Genomic DNA, 18,401 nt, shown 5'->3' on the forward strand with positions numbered 1-18,401 from the left:
TGTGTGTGTGTGTGTGTGTGTGTGTGTGTGTGTGTGTGTGTGTGTGTGCGTGTGTGCGTGTGCGTGTGAGTGTGAGTGTGAGTGTGAGCGTGAGCGTGTGCATGTGTGTGTGCAATGTGATGTGTGCCAATCAACCCCTTGACTGGTCAGTGCGAATGGCCCAGCTGCAGGGGTCAATGGGTCGTACTCATGGGTTTGTAACTTAATGGAGGCGGTTGGCACTGATCTAAAACCCTGTCTACAAGCTTGAAGATCAGCTATTTTCGGCTCCCAACACTGTTGTATGAGGCAGTATGAATTAAAGATGGAGTGCCGTGATTCTTTCCACCCTAAAACATGATCATTAGGTATTATTAAATAAGGAGGAAGAATATTTTTTCAGTGTACAGTATTTGTTAAAATGTCGTTTTTATGTGGACACATACACCAGTTCATTAAGTATGCCTGGTTTGCCTGGTGGGTGCAGGGTGGTGATCCACCTGAACTGAAGCCGCACCCACAGCTGTTGTTGTATGATAAAGGCGGAGGGTTTAGGGGAGGGGATGATATTGTAATGTCACCATATCACATTTTATTTCATTGGCACGTATGACTGTCAACGCGTTTCAGCCTTCAGGAAGAAACCCTAAATACAAAGGGAAGACATCATTGTACATAACAACCACACCAAGGGGTCTATAAACACATCACAAATCACAGCACTCCATTTTAAATTAGGCAGTAAAGTCCGGGAGGCATACTTTGGTCCGACATACCATTGGTTCGAAGGAGCATTGGTCCGACTCGGGGTTAGGTTTAGGTGTGCTGCCCCGTGCTTGCGGTTATGGTTAGGGTGAGGGTTTGGGGTTAGGTTTAGGTGTGCTGCCCCGTGCTCGCGGTTATGGTTAGGGTGAGGGTTTGGGGTTAGGTTTAGGTGTGCTGCCCCGTGCTCGCGGTTATGGTTAGGGTGAGGGTTTGGGGTTAGGTTTAGGTGTGCTGCCCCGTGCTCGCGGTTATGGTTAGGGTGAGGGTTTGGGGTAGGTAGTCGATGGGACCAATGGATCGGACCAATGGTATGTCGGACCAAAGTATAGTACCCGTAAAGTCCATGTGAATGCAAGCTGCTCTAATTAGTATAGCGAGACACCTTTAACACCTAACGGCTCCTGATGAGCAGGTTATGCCTTGCATGCAGCATGTGTTAGCTAGTGAAAAATGCAACATTTTTAATTTTATATACAAAAGTTATTGAGCTGACAATGGGTCAAAAAGCAACGTGTTGATCAGCGTGTTAAGGTTCCGGTATCGAGCATTGGACGTGTTATTGGTGTGCGTGTCACGTTCCGTGACATGTTTTGGATTTCCATGTGTTCTTACACACGTTTTTAGTTAGTTAGTGTTTTACTTCTTTGTGTTACTGTGATTTTGTAGTCTGTATTTTCCTTGTTTCGTAGTTACAGTTCTGCTTTACACTGAACCTTTATTTTGTAGTCTTGCTTTGTGCCTTCCTGTCTTCCCCTGTAGTTCTGTTCCTGTCTTGTCTCACTAGTCCTGTGATTGCCAGTGTTTCCACCTGTGTCCCCTTAGTTCCCCAGCCTATCCCAGTGTTGATTGTCAGTGGTGTTCACCTGTGTCTAGTTATCCCTGTGTGTTCAGTTCTCTGTTGATTCGTTGTTTGTAGTCGCTGTGTTCAGTCCTGTTTTTGAGCTTACATGTTCCAAGTATTAGTTTCTTGTGTTTCCTCGTGCCAGTTCCCTGTTTCCCTTGCTAATAAAACCTGGATCTTGCACCTGAATTCTGCCTTCGCTGCTACTGTCTGCACTTGCGTAGGTGAAATATATCTCTCTCTCTCTCCTCCCTTTCCTCCTCCCTCTCTCACTCTCCATGTTCCTCCACGTGTGTGTGTGTGTGTGTGTGTGTGTGTGTGTGTGTGAGTGATGTGTGCCAATCAACCCCTTGACTGGTCAGTGCGAATGGCCCAGCTGCAGGGGTCAATGGGTCGTACTCATGGGTTTGTAACTTAATGGAGGCGGTTGGCACTGATCTAAAACCCTGTCTACAAGCTTGAAGATCAGCTATTTTCGGCTCCCAACACTGTTGTATGAGGCAGTATGAATTAAAGATGGAGTGCCGTGATTCTTTCCACCCTAAAACATGTTAAAATGTCGTTTTTATGTGGACACCCACCTGGTTTGCCTGATGGGTGGTGATCCACCTGAACTGAAGCCGCACCCACAGCTGTTGTTGTATGATAAAGGTTTAGGCGAGGGGATGATATTGTGATGTCACCATATCACAGTTTTTTTCATTGGCACGTTTGACTGTCAACACGTTTCAGCCTTCAGGAAGAAACCCTAAATACAAAGTGAAGACATCATTGTACATAACAACCACACCAAGGGGTCTAATGAAGTACTGTCACCTCATAAACACATGGAAAAACTGGAAAAAAAGAATCAAATCACAGCACTCCATCTTAAATTAGGCAGTAAAGTCCATGTGAATGCAAGCTGCTCTAATTAGTATAGCGAGACACCTTTAACACCTAACGGCTCCTGATGAGCAGGTTATGCCTTGCATGTTGGATAGAGGCACTATGCAAATGCAACATTTTGTATTTTATATACAAAAGTTATTGAGCTGACAACGGGTCACAAAGTAAGCGTGTTAAGGTTCCGGTATCGAGCATTGGACGTGTTATTGGCATGCGTAGGTGAAATATATCTCTCTCTCTCTCTCCTCCCTTTCCCCCTCCCTCTCTCACTCTCCATGTTTCTCCCTCGCCCGCCCACCACAACTTGAAGTGTGTGTGTGTGTGTGTGTGTGTGTGTGTGTGTGGAAATTTAAGAGTGCCCACTGCAATTAAATATTGACTTGGCGAATGCTTGTTTTACAACTGTTGATATTCGGTATGGGAAGACTTTCATAAGCAATATAGGAGATAAACCAAACTCGTTTTTCTTTGTCTGTTTTTTTGTTGCAGTATTTATTACAGAGACTGGGCCTGTTATCACATTGTCTTTGTTGTTGTTGTTGTTGTAGTGTCCCTGTGGTCTGTTGATGTGAGTGGAGCACTAAGTGGCTGTTAATGGCAGAAACATGGCCATGGTTTTGAAATAGCGGACGCCCATTAGACTGGTATTAACAAGGTAATGGCCTGTTACTAAACTGCCAAATGACATTGCCTCTGCCACAGCACCACGCTGGTGCCTTAAACTCACATGTGAACACACACACACACGTGCATTCACGCACGCGCATTCATGTACACGTGCACCCACGCACAAACAAACACAAACAAACAAACACACACACACACACACACACACACACACACACACACAAACAAACACACACACACACACACACACACACACACACACACACACACACACATTCCTACACGTTTTTGAGATGTTGCCCAGGTGTTATTGGTGCAGGTGGAAGCGAGCCAGGGTTCTCTCATTGGACCAATCAATAACTGGCAGATGAGCCAACCTTCTCATGGACCTTTCCCAGTCCACAAACGTCCTACCACAGACAGAAGGGCTGTGTGGGTGCGTGCGTGTTCTGTGGTGTGTGTGGGGGGGTGGTCTGCTGCAGTTTGAGACATTCAGTGATCTTTCTTTCAGTGGCAGGAGAGACACAAGGAACACAGCGGCAGGAAAGAGATGAGAGACGAGAGACGTGAGCAGAATTGAAGCGCATGTGAAATGGAACAGAGCAGAGTGAATAGAGAGAAAGAACAGCACGTTGACAGAAAATTATAACTGAGATGCACTATGACTGTTTCCCTCAGGCTGGATGTACCGCACATCAGATATTATTGACTACTAGAGAGAGAGAGAGAGAGAGAGAGAGAGAGAGAGCATAATAAAGACAAGCCGACTTATCATTCTATCAGTCTGAATACTCTGTCTAATCTGTGACTGCCATTTTGCCATTGACTTTAACCAATGTCTACCTGGCATTCCTATGTTTATTTTTTTGAAAATAGCATAAAAGATTTTTCTTTTTTCTTTTTTTCCCTCCCCTCCCCCCAGAGTTCCCGCTCTGAAAGAGCCACAACCCCGGTATCTTGTACCATATGAAAGAAAAGGTGTATACAAATATACAGAATAGACATAATAGAAGACATTAATCAAATATTGGACACAGTATGCAAACAAATAATAATAATGGCATTCCTATGTTGCATTATGTCATTGTAGGCAAACATGTTAATCAAAATATATTAAGAGATTTTCCAAAAATGTGCCATGCATGAGCTTGTGTGTGTGTGTGTGTGTGTGTGTGTGTGTGTGTGTGTGTGTGTGTGTGTGTGTGTATGTGTGTGTGTGTGTTTGTGTGTGTGTGTGTGTGTGTGTGTGTGTGTGTGTGTGTGTGAGACACACACGCATGTTTCTGCATGCACACGTGCTGCGTGCATGTTATGTGCATATGTAGTTGGTGTCAAAGTGTCCTTGAGCAAGACTCTGAACCCCTAATTGCTCCTGATGTGAAGGTTGGTGCCTTGCATGGTTTTCCTCCTCGGCGTATGAATGTGTGTGTGAATGGGTGAAGGTTACGCACAATCTATGTAAAGCGCTTTGGATAAAAGAGCTATTTTTTGCATCATTTATACCATTTACAGTATACAGTATGTGAACAGGCCCACATGCAGTCCATGATGTCGCTTCCTCCTCCATATTTTGTATGTGTGAGTGTGTGTGAGTGCAGTATGTGTGTATGTTTGCATTTCTCTCCACTATCCCCACGTGCACATCTTTATAATGCACCACAGTCACACAGACACAGATACATGTGTGGGGTCTCTCCCCTCAGGCATGCCGTGCATGTGGATAGGGCAGCACAGCAGGGGGTATATCCCTGGGAAGTCATTTCTGCCAACGCTTTCTTCCTATTTGTAACGCGTCCTTTCAAGCAAGACGGCCCTTAAAGTTCAGTGGCGCATTCTTCAAAAAAGGCCATTACTGGCTGTCTCTGATTCCGTATCGTGCCGGGCGCAGACCAGCCATCCCTCCGTTTTATGTCCCTCTCCTCCTGTCATCATTTTCTGAAAAGGACGAGAGGAGAAGTCGGGGTCTGAGGGAGGTCTGTGACCAATGCCTTGAAACCCCCAAGCATTTCCTGCCTCCGACTTCGCATGAGGCATCAATATCGTATCGCAATGAAAGGGCGTGCTGCGCTTTCGACAAAAGCTTTGCTCTCTTTCTTTGTCTCTCCCTTAGTGAATCTCTCTTTGTGTCGCTCCCCACTGTGACGAGTGTGCTCTTTCTTTTCTCTTTTCTTTTTTCTTGTTCCTTTTTACACTAGAAGAGCTTGATAAACGAGTGTCTCTCAATGTGCCATTGTGCTGCACTGTAAGAGATATGGGCTGCTTCTAGGACATATGATGAAAGGGCCTGAAGAGGTTGTTGGCCATAACAACTATAAAAAGAAAGAATATTCCCTCAAACACACACACACACACACACACACACGCACGCACGCGCGCGCACACACACACGCGCACACACACGCACACAGACATCAGCTCTGCGTCATTTGTTATGTGGTGGAGGTTTCACCCTAAACATTTTGTCTTGAGGAAGGCAAAAAGATGTGTGCCCGAGTCTTCTTTCTTCCTACGGTTTGTGACTTTAAGAGGGGTTGAGTCCTTGCCCCTCAATGGGGAACTCATATGTGTTATTCATCTCAGGGGAAATAGTTATTGCTTCAAGATGAGGACACAGTGAAAGGACACAGTGGCTCATTTGACCTTGGCTATTAAAGCTTCATTATACAGTGGATGACGGCTAGGCCCCATAGTAGTAATTAAACAGTTACCACCAGTGAATATTGCTCACCCCTTTAGCATACAGGGAGAGGTGGACTCAGCCTTACTAAATATATCCCTAGGTTGTTCAAACCCACGTATCTATGTACGCCACCATGAGCCTTTCAGGATGTCAAGCCATGTTATTCCTTCACACAGCACTGCACCATTTACCACACAAACTGCATCTCTGGCCCCGACCCCACGCATTATAGCAAAAACGATATTCAATCAGATGTATTTATTTTCTTTTTTTTGCCCTGCATCCGCTTAAGTTTCTCCCCATGCAGCCCTTCCATCAGGACCACACTAGGTTGCAATACATCAGCAGACCACTCCATGGTCAATGATAGCCAAAGGGCCGTATCACAGCGCCACCTCTCACCATTAGCATAATTAGACGTCCCCTCAGCCTGAGCCGTGAGTGCTGATGGCTGGCTAGTACCTCGTTAAAGACAGGCGGCCTCCACTTTCCTTCCTTTTCTCCCTCCGTCTCCTCTCTTCCATCACCCACCCACCTCCCTCCCTCCCTCCCTCCCTCCATCGATGTGTCTCCCTCTGTCACTCCTGTCGTCCGTGACCTCAGCTGTCATCACGGTTACCCTTGAGGAGCAGACATCTCTCCGTTTCACAGAGCCCCTCCGCCGTGAGTGGGGGGGCTTGATTGCGGCAAATCGATCTGTAATCACGCGGCGCTCTGAGGTTATTATCCCGCGGCTTCTTCATGGACACTTAAGAGGCCCATCGTTGCCGTATTTACATGCTCTCTCTTCGAGGGTTTCCTCTGCCCCCCCCCCCCCCCCCCCCTTCTTTCTTCCTCTGTCTGTTTGCCCCACCCCTCCCTCTTGTCTCATTCTCCATCCATCCCCCCCTCCTGTCTGGTTGTAACGCTGATCAGAGTGTCTGTATTCCATATTATAGTCCTCTCTCCAGGCTCTCTCTCTCTCTCTCTGCCCTGTGTGTGTGTGTGTGTGTGTGTGTGTGTGTGTGTGTGTGTGTGTGTGTGTGTGTGTGTGTGTGTGTGTGTGTGTGTGTGTGTGTGTGTGTGTGTGTGTGTGTGTGTGTGTGTGTGTGTGTGTGTGTGTGTGTGTGTGTGCGTGCATGCATGTGATGTGTGTGACACATGGTGCCTACCAGATCTCCCATGTCCACTTTTGATTGCCACACACTTGACTTGTTCAAGGTGTCTTCGATCTTTGATGGCCGAGAAGAGACATAGAGGAAGAGAGGGGTCGATATAGGTCTATATAGGAAAGAGACAGAGGGAGAGGGAGCGGCATTTTTATATTGATATTGAAGAGATATCGTCTGGATTTGCAATATTGTCATTATCAATATTGTCGCAATATTGTCATTTGGAATATGTCCGTCCGTCCGCCCTCCCTCCCTCCCTCCCTCCCTCCCTCCCTCCCTCCCTCCCTATTGCTCTGCTCTGCTCTTTGGGTGTTGAGTTGTGTCCTGTGTAGTGTGAAGTGACAGGGGATGCTTTATGAGTGCGTGAGGAGACCTTGGCATCGCCCCTGCCTCTCTACAATAAGATGAGCAGAATAAATCTGAGACACACCAGAGACTGTTACCACCACCCCCCCCCCCCCCCCCCCTAACCCCCCCCCACACACACACACACACACACACGCAATAACACATTGTCACACATTCTTATTTCAGTGGTGGACTCTGCCTATTCTAGGCGAAGAAAGCAGCATCATAAAACTCTAACGCTTGAGACTACCCCTGTACACACACACACACACACACCGTCCTTGAGTTGGCAGGGGTGGTGGTGGTGGTGGGTGACGAGGGGTGGGCTGGAGAGGGGCAAAGCCTCTGTTGCCTGTTGGGGTTCAGTCGGCCGGGCCGAATGCAGAGCCGCATCTCATTCCAAGGCTCTGTATAAATTCGACGCCCCGGACAATTTGCAGCGAGCGAATGTCCCCAATATGACGCAGCGAGGGGAGTACCAAGCGTGTCGCCACACTCGGCAAAGTGGAGCTAATTTATTACAGTGTAAAACTCACAGTCCATAGGCAGGCAGGCAGGCAGGCAGGCAGGCAGGCAGGCAGGCAGGCAGGCAGGCAGGCAGGTAGGCAGGCAGTGTGTCCTGTATCATAAGTAGAATTGTACCTCTATCCCCTTGCATTGAACTGGTGCAGTACTTAAATGAAAATGCCCTGGCCTATAGATTAAAGAGGGCATCGCTTCAAGCATGTCTGTGACTGCCCTTCTATACATTAGTCTAGGAAGAGTGATAAAGAATTCTTCACTTAATAATGTCATGTCAGAACCTATATGAGAATGAACTTGACATAAAGTCCCTAACTCCAGTGCTGTCAGAGAAAGAGCTGACCGACACAAAGTGACTGACCTTATGCAGCATTGCATTTAGGTTGTTTGTCACAGACGCTTTTCTTCTCCGTGTCAATTTACATATTTATCAGAGCAGATCGCACCGTGGCATTTCTGTATTTCTTTATTTTTTTCCTATGGGCAAACGGCGGGCGGCGGTAATGTGGCATACAGTACTGCCTATGACTTTGGCAGGTGAGAAATGTGCTGAGGGAGCATTTTGATTTGGAAGTGTGGGCATAAATTTCCCTCCCTCTTGTAGACTCTGGTGCTGAGTCTCGCTCACTCATTGTCACCTCTCTCTCTCTCTCTCTCTTTCTCTCTCCTGCATGGTCTCCTCCCTCCTCGGCGTCGCTGCACTCCCTGGCCTGCGCAGTAAAATCACAGTGTTCATTTGGATACATTAACACTGGGGTGTTTTACTGTGTGATCTCATTCCTGTGCTGGGAGCTGCTGTGACTGTCCCATAGAGGACTATATGCTGGTTATGTGGAGCGTTAAAGGCTAATTTATACTTAGACTGTGCCGCTCGTCAAGGATCTCATCTCAACTATAGATATGGTTGTACAATGAAGTATATAGGCTTTTAAAGTGTTTCATTACTAAGAGTAGTGTCCAGCTGCCATCTTTTGCTGTAGTGGGAAAGACGTATTGCAATGGCAGCGGACCACTAGGATTAAGTTACTCTCTTTGAGAAAATATAAATCCAAGCTGGTTTCACACCAAACGCAAGAGGAGGCTTACTGTAAATGGAATCTGTGGATATTTATTGCATTTTTGTGGTATTTTTTCTTCTTTTTTTTTAACTAGTGGACTGCACACTGTTTTCTTTTCAAGTTCTGTGGTGTTCTGCCATCATTGACCATACAAAACTTTGTTTTTGGATTTCACAGATAACAGTTTTGACTCTTTACAGTGTATGACACCCATCATAAAATTGTTCAATAAAAATGGAATGCGCCATAAATAATAGCAAAACTCACACTTGTGTGAAGTGAGGGGCGCTCTTACATGATATACATCATACTACCGTGCTCAGCCAAACAAATCTTCACAAATTATCTTCAATATGTACTTTGCTCAGCCAATAAAATCATCGCTATGCGGTGATCAGCCAATCATCAGCCACTGTTTGTGTTCACACAAAGCCGGAAAGCAGGACATTGGAGGGACTAGCGGCCCTCAACAATGATGAAGTTCGTTTTTGAGCGCCGCTAACCCCTCCTATGTCCTGCAGCTTTGTGTGTGCCGCTTTGTGTGTGCCGCTGATTGGCTGAGCAGTGAGCACAGAATTGAGATGATTTCATTGGCTGAGCAAAGTACTAGAGGATAAAAAGTGAGGGCAGAAAAGTGAAGATGCAAATTGGGGTTTGCCAGAATGAGATTTATTTGTTCAAGGAATTGCACAATAGTTTATGGTTCAAAAGCAAAACAGTGGCGCTGTTGAATTCTACGGTTTCCCCTCCCTTCGAGTAACACTTTTCAGTTTGACATTTTCTCGGCTCAGGACTCCTTACAGAAGATATCTGTGGTTGAAGCACCGCTGTTCTTTTATCTTTGCAGTAAAGAAGAGACAGCTATTTTATTTTGTTTTCACAATCTCCATTTCAACATGTAGATTGTGAAAACAATCTCTCTTTCCACTGCCATCATCTCCCCCTGCTGATATCTAGTGACACCCTCAGGTCAGAGGACGCCACTGCAGCTCTGTGCTCGTGTGAGGCGGGGGCCACGGTGACCTGACCCCAACCTTAAAAACTTCATATCCACACATCCATATCACGCCCATTAATTCACGTGTCCTTTACATACGTACAGTGAGTGCACCTTAAGTTCAGCAAAGGCAGTGCTTCCACGTGGGCCCCGCAGGGCAGTGCAGTGCCTATGGAATTGTGGGACTTAATTTGGTGCTAGAACGCTTGGCTGGGCAGAGGCAGATACAGGCAGAGACGCAGAGGCATAAACGCAACCGCTGCAGCAGCAAGACGCTGTGCCCTGTAGAGGATATAGCCTCGCTTGTGGATGCACGCATGCATGCATTCACACACACACACACACACACACACACACACACACACACACAGCAAGCTAGATAAACAGTGGATCCTCATAAGCTCTAGGAGCCTGGTGGAAGAGATTGTTTTGATGAAGCAGCAAGGGCATGCTAGCACTGAGAGTAAATCTAGCATAGGCATTCTGGTTGAGTCCCTGTACGACTGACTGGGAGCTGGGCTGCTGCTGCTGGGCTGCCGGGCACTGCACGCTCACGTCTTTCTGACTGTTGATTTTTCTGTAAGGGCGGGTGTTGTACTGCAGTCTATGCCTGGGTATACTTTAGAGAAGTCCTAACTGCCAACAGCACTGGTGTGTGTGTGTGTGTGTGTGTGTGTGTGTGTGTGTGTGTGTGTGTGTGTGTGTGTGTGTGTGTGTGTGTGTGTGTGTGTGTGTGTGTGTGGATTGGCGCCGTCGTCCTGCGTCAGGAGCCTATGCGGTGTCGCGGGGTCGAGGCCAAGGTGGAATTTCTAACTGATGGAATTTCACAGGCAGCCGAGCACCCAGCGGCTGGCCAAACCGCAAGCACTCACATTTACAACAAACGGCCCGCCCCACTCCACGGAGACTCCTGAATGGCAAAGCCATTTGTCTCTGTGAAGGGCAGAGAGAGAGAGAGAGAGAGAGAAAGAGAGAGAGAAATGAAACTGGGAGAGTTCTTAAAACGGCTTTTTGTTTACAACCCCTCACCACACACACAGCTCTGGGGCTAAATTGGAATTAAAGAGAGGAAAAGGTGCATAGCCTGTTGCTAATTAGCATTTTCTCTGCTCAGCAGAAGTGGGTGAGAGAATCAATAAGATATTAAGTTTGTGTACATAGCAATGAGGGCCGCAATCACTTTTGTCCATTAGCAACAGCAGATTAGTACAGAAACACTGGCCAAGAAAACAACAAAATGTTGACCTCCATAGTTTCTCATCTGGGAATGTAAAATGGAGATTTTGCAGTGCTTAATATTCTGCTTGGGTTATAGAAGACCTTCATAATAGAAATTCACTATATTAAAAGCAGTTTGATAATGCAATAACAATATAATTATTTTCTTTTGTGCCTGGTCTGTCTGGTACAGTTTGTCGTATACTGTCCTGCGGATCTGTACCTTATTTTCCTAATGCAGAATGAACACAACACACGAGTTCCGATTTCCCAGGCCAAGTCCGTCTTTATTCAATCAAGGCATCTCCCATCGTTACAGGTTACAAGCATAGCAAAGTCATCTCTTCCCTTTGATAGCAGCACAGGCCAGGGTGACCGTCCCGTGCTCCTCCATTTTTCCAACTCCCCAGCCCCAGAGCACAACCACCCCCAAGTCCTTCTCCATCCACCCCTTTTATCCCTCCCCCTCCTGCAGTCTGGTGTCACCTTTTGTGTGTGTGTGTGTGTGTGTGTGTGTGTGTGTGTATCATAAAATGTAAAGAGACAAACTGTAGTCTGTTGGCTCTGTCATTGAACAATGAAACAGGAAGGCCCAAATCCACAGGTGGTCTAGACCCTAAAGGTAATATCAGATACAAGATCACTCAAGATTTATCTAGTCAAAGAGTGAAGCCACGAGGCTTCCTGCCTGTGGACCATTGATATGCAAATAGTTTAAGACACTGTGGGGTGGGTGATGACTCACTTCGGTGAGACAAATGGCCATGCAGAAATGTACCATTATGACTAAACAAGTAGATATGAATTATGCTATATGATTCAAATTACACGACACATCCCCCCTACTAATAGTCCTCACGACTATTAGTCTAAAATATGAATCATATTTGGCTCAAAAATGCTTTTCTCCCCAAAATCCCCAAATGTTCAAATTCCCCAAAATGTCTCTCCTAACCCTGAAACCGAATCCCTTTGTAAAATTGTGACCCTCCTCCCCCCTGGACAATATTCGAAAACTGAAACAGTAAATTAACACAAAAACAAACGAACAAAATCAAAAGAAAACTGTAAATAGAATTAAACAGAATGATTAAAATGAAACAAAATATATATAAACGTTCCCCAACATTCTTTCTCATACAGACAGCCTGGCCAGGACTTCAGTATGCACTCACTCGCAGACACACAAAACACCCCTTTGCACCTCTGACCCCCCCCCCTTTCCCCCTTAGTTTTGTGAGTCACTTTCCCATAATGATGGACAGATGGGTGGTCCTGCGCAGAAACCCCTCATCTAACCCATGATCTGGAAAGCCACACACAAACCCAAGAGCTAAAACAATATTTGCATTACTAATTAGAATATAATTCCTATTCTTGGATTGGATTTCACTGTAATATTTAAGGAAGTTCTAACCTATTCATCTGATCACTATTATAACCTATCTGTTTTGTTATGACAATGAATAGAACTTATAAAGCAAATCAAACCGTTTTGACATCATTCCTAACTGAACTACCCCTTTTCCTTAGAAAGTCTTTCTTTCCCTAAACTAAACAAGTATCAAAAAACAAAACGAGGTGACATTTTCTCAGTGCCCCTAGATAGAGCAACATCTAGAAAAGGTCAGTGTCGGATGACAGCTAGGTGACAGATCTAACACCATGCTTTCAATAGCACAGAGAGGGGCGTCTCAATGTGCAGCTTCGCAGAGTCTCTCGTTGCGCCGGCTTCTGGTCACATTGTCCAGCAAAATGACCATGTGTCCCACAGTTATGGCAGATTCCTTTCAGCCGCCCACGTTGTGCCGCGTAGGGCTTTGTTGCCCACTGATAGGATGATGCTGGTTGTTGACTCTGTGGTTCCCTCATTCTCCATGACAGCAATTGTTGATGATGGTCTGCACTGTCCTGCGGTGGCTGCAAAATCAGTTTCTCCTCTCGAATCTTTGTCAGCTGTTCTGCTCGTAGCTGACGTTTAAGGTCGACATCTTTGAGTCTTTGTACCTCCTGTTTGTTCCGGACCTGGTTGACGCAGTCAGCAATATGGTCTGTGTAGGCTTCCAAAGGCAGTGTGGACAAGGAGACGACTCCCTCAAGTTCACTCTGTACAGCCAGGGGCAGTCCTTTTTTTATCTTGTCCCTAAGCACCGTCCGGTCCATGCCTGGCAACCCTGCGTTATGCCCCGTCACGTCTGTCCATATCTGATGCGCTTTCACGACATAAGCCCTCGGATTCTCGCCGTCAGTCAGACAATCAAGTAGGACTCTGTCAGGATTTAAAACAGTGGGGTACAACAACCTCATTTCCCGACACAGGAACCCCTTGTGTTCTGCATATGGCTCTGCGTCTCTGCTGGCCGTCTCAACGTAAGCCTGCATTTCTGCCCTGGCCAAGAGGTCATTCAACATCTGCACTCCCACCAGGTGTGCCAATAATTTCTTCATGTCACCCACAGCTAACTGAGTTCCCATAGTCAGAACATCAAGTTTTGCCACCCATTGGTAGGCTCCTTCCTGTAGCGGAGGCAATTTTTCCACCAGGTCTATCATGTCATGTCCATTAGACCACGGTCTATAGTCATTCTGTCCTCGGACCACCACAGGCATTACGTTAACAGGGGTCATGTCAGCCAGTGCTGTAGTCCAGTCCTGCGTCTCCCCCTCTCTCCGCCCTCGAATCCGCTTTGGGGACAGTTCCTGTTGCTCCTCCTCACATTGGACCAGAAGCCGACTGACCTCCTCTTCCTCCCTGGACCGCTCACCCAGACTGGACATCAGGGCTGCTGTGAGGTGCTTGTCACCTGTGTGAGCCTTCAGGTCATTGTTCAGACGTGCCTTCCGTTCCTTGATCTCGACCAGCCTTTTACGGAAATCCTCTGCATTCAGGGTGAGTTTACTCCCATCCACACCATCTCCACTTCCGTCCTCCGATCCTAGTGCAGGGCTAGTCCTAGTCCTCTTCTGGGGCCTGCATGCAGGGTGCCTGTTCAAAGCCCCCCTGGAGTCCTTCACACATCTCCGGCTCAAATGTGTGCGAGTGTGGGAATGCCTCCCACTCTTCCTGCTGGCTTGAATAGAACTGTCCTCAGTGTCAGCATCAATGTTCATGTCTGCGTTGGGGCGGGTTGCCCTTCTGTAGATGTCTTCACCTCCATGTAAACTGTGGCTGTGCGCCGCCTTGCCACTGAGCTCACTGGTCAACTGTGTCTCCCTTACTGAAAGTTCATTCAACCACGTCTCAATCATATGCAGGTATTGTCTGTGTGCCCTCGTTGACTCAGTCAATTCACTGATCAGGTCCATTTTCTGGGAACGTAACCGCCCCAGCTCCCTCTCAACAGAGTTTTGAGTGTCGCTCTCGTCTGGCATGTCGCTGTTCTCCAAAAAGTCCACCTCAGTTTGTGCTGAGTTGTCGCTGTGACCCACAATGTCAACGCACTGGTTGTCTGTTCTGCAATCAGCGGACATCTTCTCCTCAGGTAGTACTGACACAGACGATGATGCGGAGTCTGGCAATTTCCTGCTGATCTCCTCGCTGACAGGCCTCCGGCTAGCATTATATGCTGCGACAATCTGTGGACCTATCCTCACTTTTTCTTTCAATCTTTTTTTCCGACCCTCTTCACAAAACAAGTCTAAAACGAATAGTTCTTCTTCCCTTTGCCTCTCTCTCTCTTTCGTCATCTGATCTGCTTTATGTGCCCACACCTGTGCCTTTATAGATGCAAGGTCTTCTACCTCGAAAGAGCCTTCTTTTGGCCATGTCCGAGGCCAACGCTTATGCCATTTTCCTGAACTGCTGGAAATATTCTTACATGTGTATTTCTTGTGCACAATTTGCACTGGAGTATGCTTTGTGGCCATAGCTACTAAATTGTAGATAATCTCACTAACTGTCACTCATGCATGTCTCCTCTCATCTCACACAGTCACCGCCACGCATATACCCAGTCATTTGCATATACTGTCCCCACAGAATGAGTAGATAGTCAACACTCACAACACTCACAACACTCACAACACTTTCTCGTACCCATTCACACAGAAAAGTGTAAAATAAAGAAATTAGATAGACAAACTATAGTCTGTAATTTAAAAAGGAAATAGAGAAATGCCTCTATTTTCTTTCTAAACTGACTTAGGGCACATACCCCCCTTGATCCCTTCAGTGACCTGACACCCCTAGCTCATTTACATCTATGCAACAGTGCCAGCGGTTTCGTCCTAAGGTCAACTCATTTATATGCAGACTATATATTATGACTAATAAGAAAATCCTGTAGGCTTAATAATCCAAATTAACCTATACCTAATTTTACAAAAGATCTGAAATATCCTAAATGTGATATGTGAGAAATGTATTCTCATACTAAACTCAAAATTTAGATTTGACCCCAAACTTAAAGCCAATTTATTTTTAAAACCTGAATTAACCCCCAATTTAATATCAATATTACTCCCCCCTCTGAAACTTGTTGCACATGTTTCAGAAATATTTAAAATAAACCAATAAACGGTTTAACAAGAAGCCAGCCCAAATTTAAGCCACTCAAGTAAAAAAATAAAATCCCCACCCCAGCCCCCACCCCCGAGACAAAGGAAGGCCTAAACCAGGAGAGCAACGCGAAACCTGCATGAATTAATGCCAAATCACCCCCAAAAAAATTGTAAGTCACTGAAAAGCAGCAATTTAAACAGCCAAGATAACCATAACTACCAGTGACCGCACAATTAAAAATAGCAACAAAAGACTTAATTGAGAACTATTTGGCATTCAATCACAGCTTACAACGATGATCTACCAGCACTAACACATATAAAGACCCACAGACAAAACCAAACAAATCAAGCACATACACACAGCCGCTCACACATATCACGCACACACGCTCAATTTTCAAACCACGCACACACGCTCAACTTTCAAACCACGCACACACGCTCAACTTTCAAACCACGCACACACGCTCAATCCCTAAACTTCTTAACACAGTGAACACTTATCTACACTATGGTCCTAACGCTTACGAATTCTTGTCAGTCCTTGGGTTTCGCAGAACTCCTTCCAAAAAATAAAAATCCAGGTAAATCCACAGGTACTCCGCAGGTCCGTTTTTATTGTGCCGCGGATGTTCTCCACGCCATCAAAACCACGTCGGGCGCCACTTGTCGTATACTGTCCTGCGGATCTGTACCTTATTTTCCTAATGCAGAATGAACACAACACACGAGTTCCGATTTCCCAGGCCAAGTCCGTCTTTATTCAATCAAGGCATCTCCCATCGTTACAGGTTACAAGCATAGCAAAGTCATCTCTTCCCTTTGATAGCAGCACAGGCCAGGGTGACCGTCCCGTGCTCCTCCATTTTTCCAACTCCCCAGCCCCAGAGCACAACCACCCCCAAGTCCTTCTCCATCCACCCCTTTTATCCCTCCCCCTCCTGCAGTCTGGTGTCACCTTTTGTGTGTGTGTGTGTGTGTGTGTGTGTGTGTGTATCATAAAATGTAAAGAGACAAACTGTAGTCTGTTGGCTCTGTCATTGAACAATGAAACAGGAAGGCCCAAATCCACAGGTGGTCTAGACCCTAAAGGTAATATCAGATACAAGATCACTCAAGATTTATCTAGTCAAAGAGTGAAGCCACGAGGCTTCCTGCCTGTGGACCATTGATATGCAAATAGTTTAAGACACTGTGGGGTGGGTGATGACTCACTTCGGTGAGACAAATGGCCATGCAGAAATGTACCATTATGACTAAACAAGTAGATATGAATTATGCTATATGATTCAAATTACACGACAGTTTCTTTAAATATATCATGTTTTGATGAGATGGATAGTGTTCCTTTCTGTTGCTGTGGGTTCGGTATATTCCAGTTTATAGTCATATTTATAATGTTGTCATTCACTCCAGAACTTGTTTTCAAACAGGCACCCAAATTATACCAACCTAATGTATCTTCTCACCCTGTTTAAAAATGTTATTTCACCCACGTATTGTGACCCAAAGGAAAACAAAAAATAATAAAATGGCAACTAAATGTTTTTTAATACAATGCATCTGTCCAAAGAGAGAAATCTGTAGCTTTCTTTCCCTAGAGATTGTCTTACATTGAGAACAACTCCATCTATAGTATATATATATATATATATATATATATATACGTAGGTCTATAGTCCGCTGATCCCTGACCAATGTGGTGGTTTAATTCGCCACACCTGTTGAATATTCCACACTGTGTGCTGATTTAATGTTTGATTCATGCGTGGCTGACTGGAAAGGTATATGAGCTGCAGGTCAGTTTATCTTCTGACCCCGCCCGCATCATCGCTAACCTTGAACTGTCAATCTCCCGCCGGATAGAATACAAGCTATACATCTGACCTGCATGTTCCTTGAATATAAATGTGGTCTCTCTCTCTCTCTCTCTCTCTCTCTCTCTAGTCCACATGGGTCCAGAGAAAGAGAAGAGGCTGGTCTTCCTAACAGCTCGGGTTCACCCTGGAGAATCTCCTGCCTCCTTTATCTGTCAAGGTAAAGTGTTAAACTTTCTTTATACTTCATTGTACAACTGTAATGTATCCATTTTTCAATTAAAGCATCCTGTATGGTGAAGCATCACTTAGCTCTGAGCCCTCGTGTCCAAAATACCATCACAGAAATGGCCATTATAAGAGTTTGAAACAAAGCACATTGATCACACACTGCTTCTGAATCCTTTTATCTAGTCCATGTGGGTATCAGTAAATTTGAAGGAGAAAAACGAAAAGTCCTAAATCCAATAATGGTGCAATTACTATTGAATTTCCTCTGTAGACGACATGCTCTCAGCCTCCCCACTGCAAATACATCAGAAGGTTGACAAGGAAGGGCGGGCACATGAAGTTTCCGCGCTAATGTACGTGGAGCCTCTTTGGTTTTGGAACACTGTTCCTTTCTTACCCAGTGATCCCCTGAAAGGTGTCGCCACCGATAGGCTACCCTCAACACAGACCTGAGGCGACTGGACCTGTCAGCTCCTCCTGACAGCCGCTTCCTTGTTCAGCTCAGACTTAGCACAACCTGTGAAGGAGACGGATGGAGCGGTGGAAGGATGGAGGGCACTGCCATGCCCTTGTCATTGGTCCCTCTCCACCACTTTGACTCAGTGAGGCAGATTGGTAGAATGCAATTAGCGCTAACGAGGTGGAGTGAGGGAACGTTTGGGGAGGGCTGGATGAAACGAAGGAGCCAGGACTTAACCCATTTAGGCCTAAGGCCGATTCTAAAAACGCCTCTAAATCCTGACCTAAGGTTTCTGAAAAACTTCAAATATTTATTG

At 45.8% G+C, this 18,401-nt stretch overlaps 1 protein-coding gene across 1 annotated transcript in view; it reads left to right on the top strand.

Annotated features, from left to right (window-relative positions):
* Positions 1 to 18,401, top strand: part of agbl4 (AGBL carboxypeptidase 4) — a 360,772-nt gene that overhangs the window by 311,397 nt on the left and 30,974 nt on the right. Inside the window, exon 7 of the mRNA XM_080769499.1 lies at positions 17,525 to 17,614. Within this exon, the coding sequence (XP_080625625.1) occupies positions 17,525 to 17,614 (90 nt within the window). The remainder of the gene's footprint in view (positions 1 to 17,524; positions 17,615 to 18,401) is intronic.

This window comes from Protomyctophum bolini (assembly GCF_963924005.1).
Source record: "Protomyctophum bolini genome assembly, chromosome: 8".
Lineage (NCBI taxonomy): Eukaryota > Metazoa > Chordata > Actinopteri > Myctophiformes > Myctophidae > Protomyctophum > Protomyctophum bolini.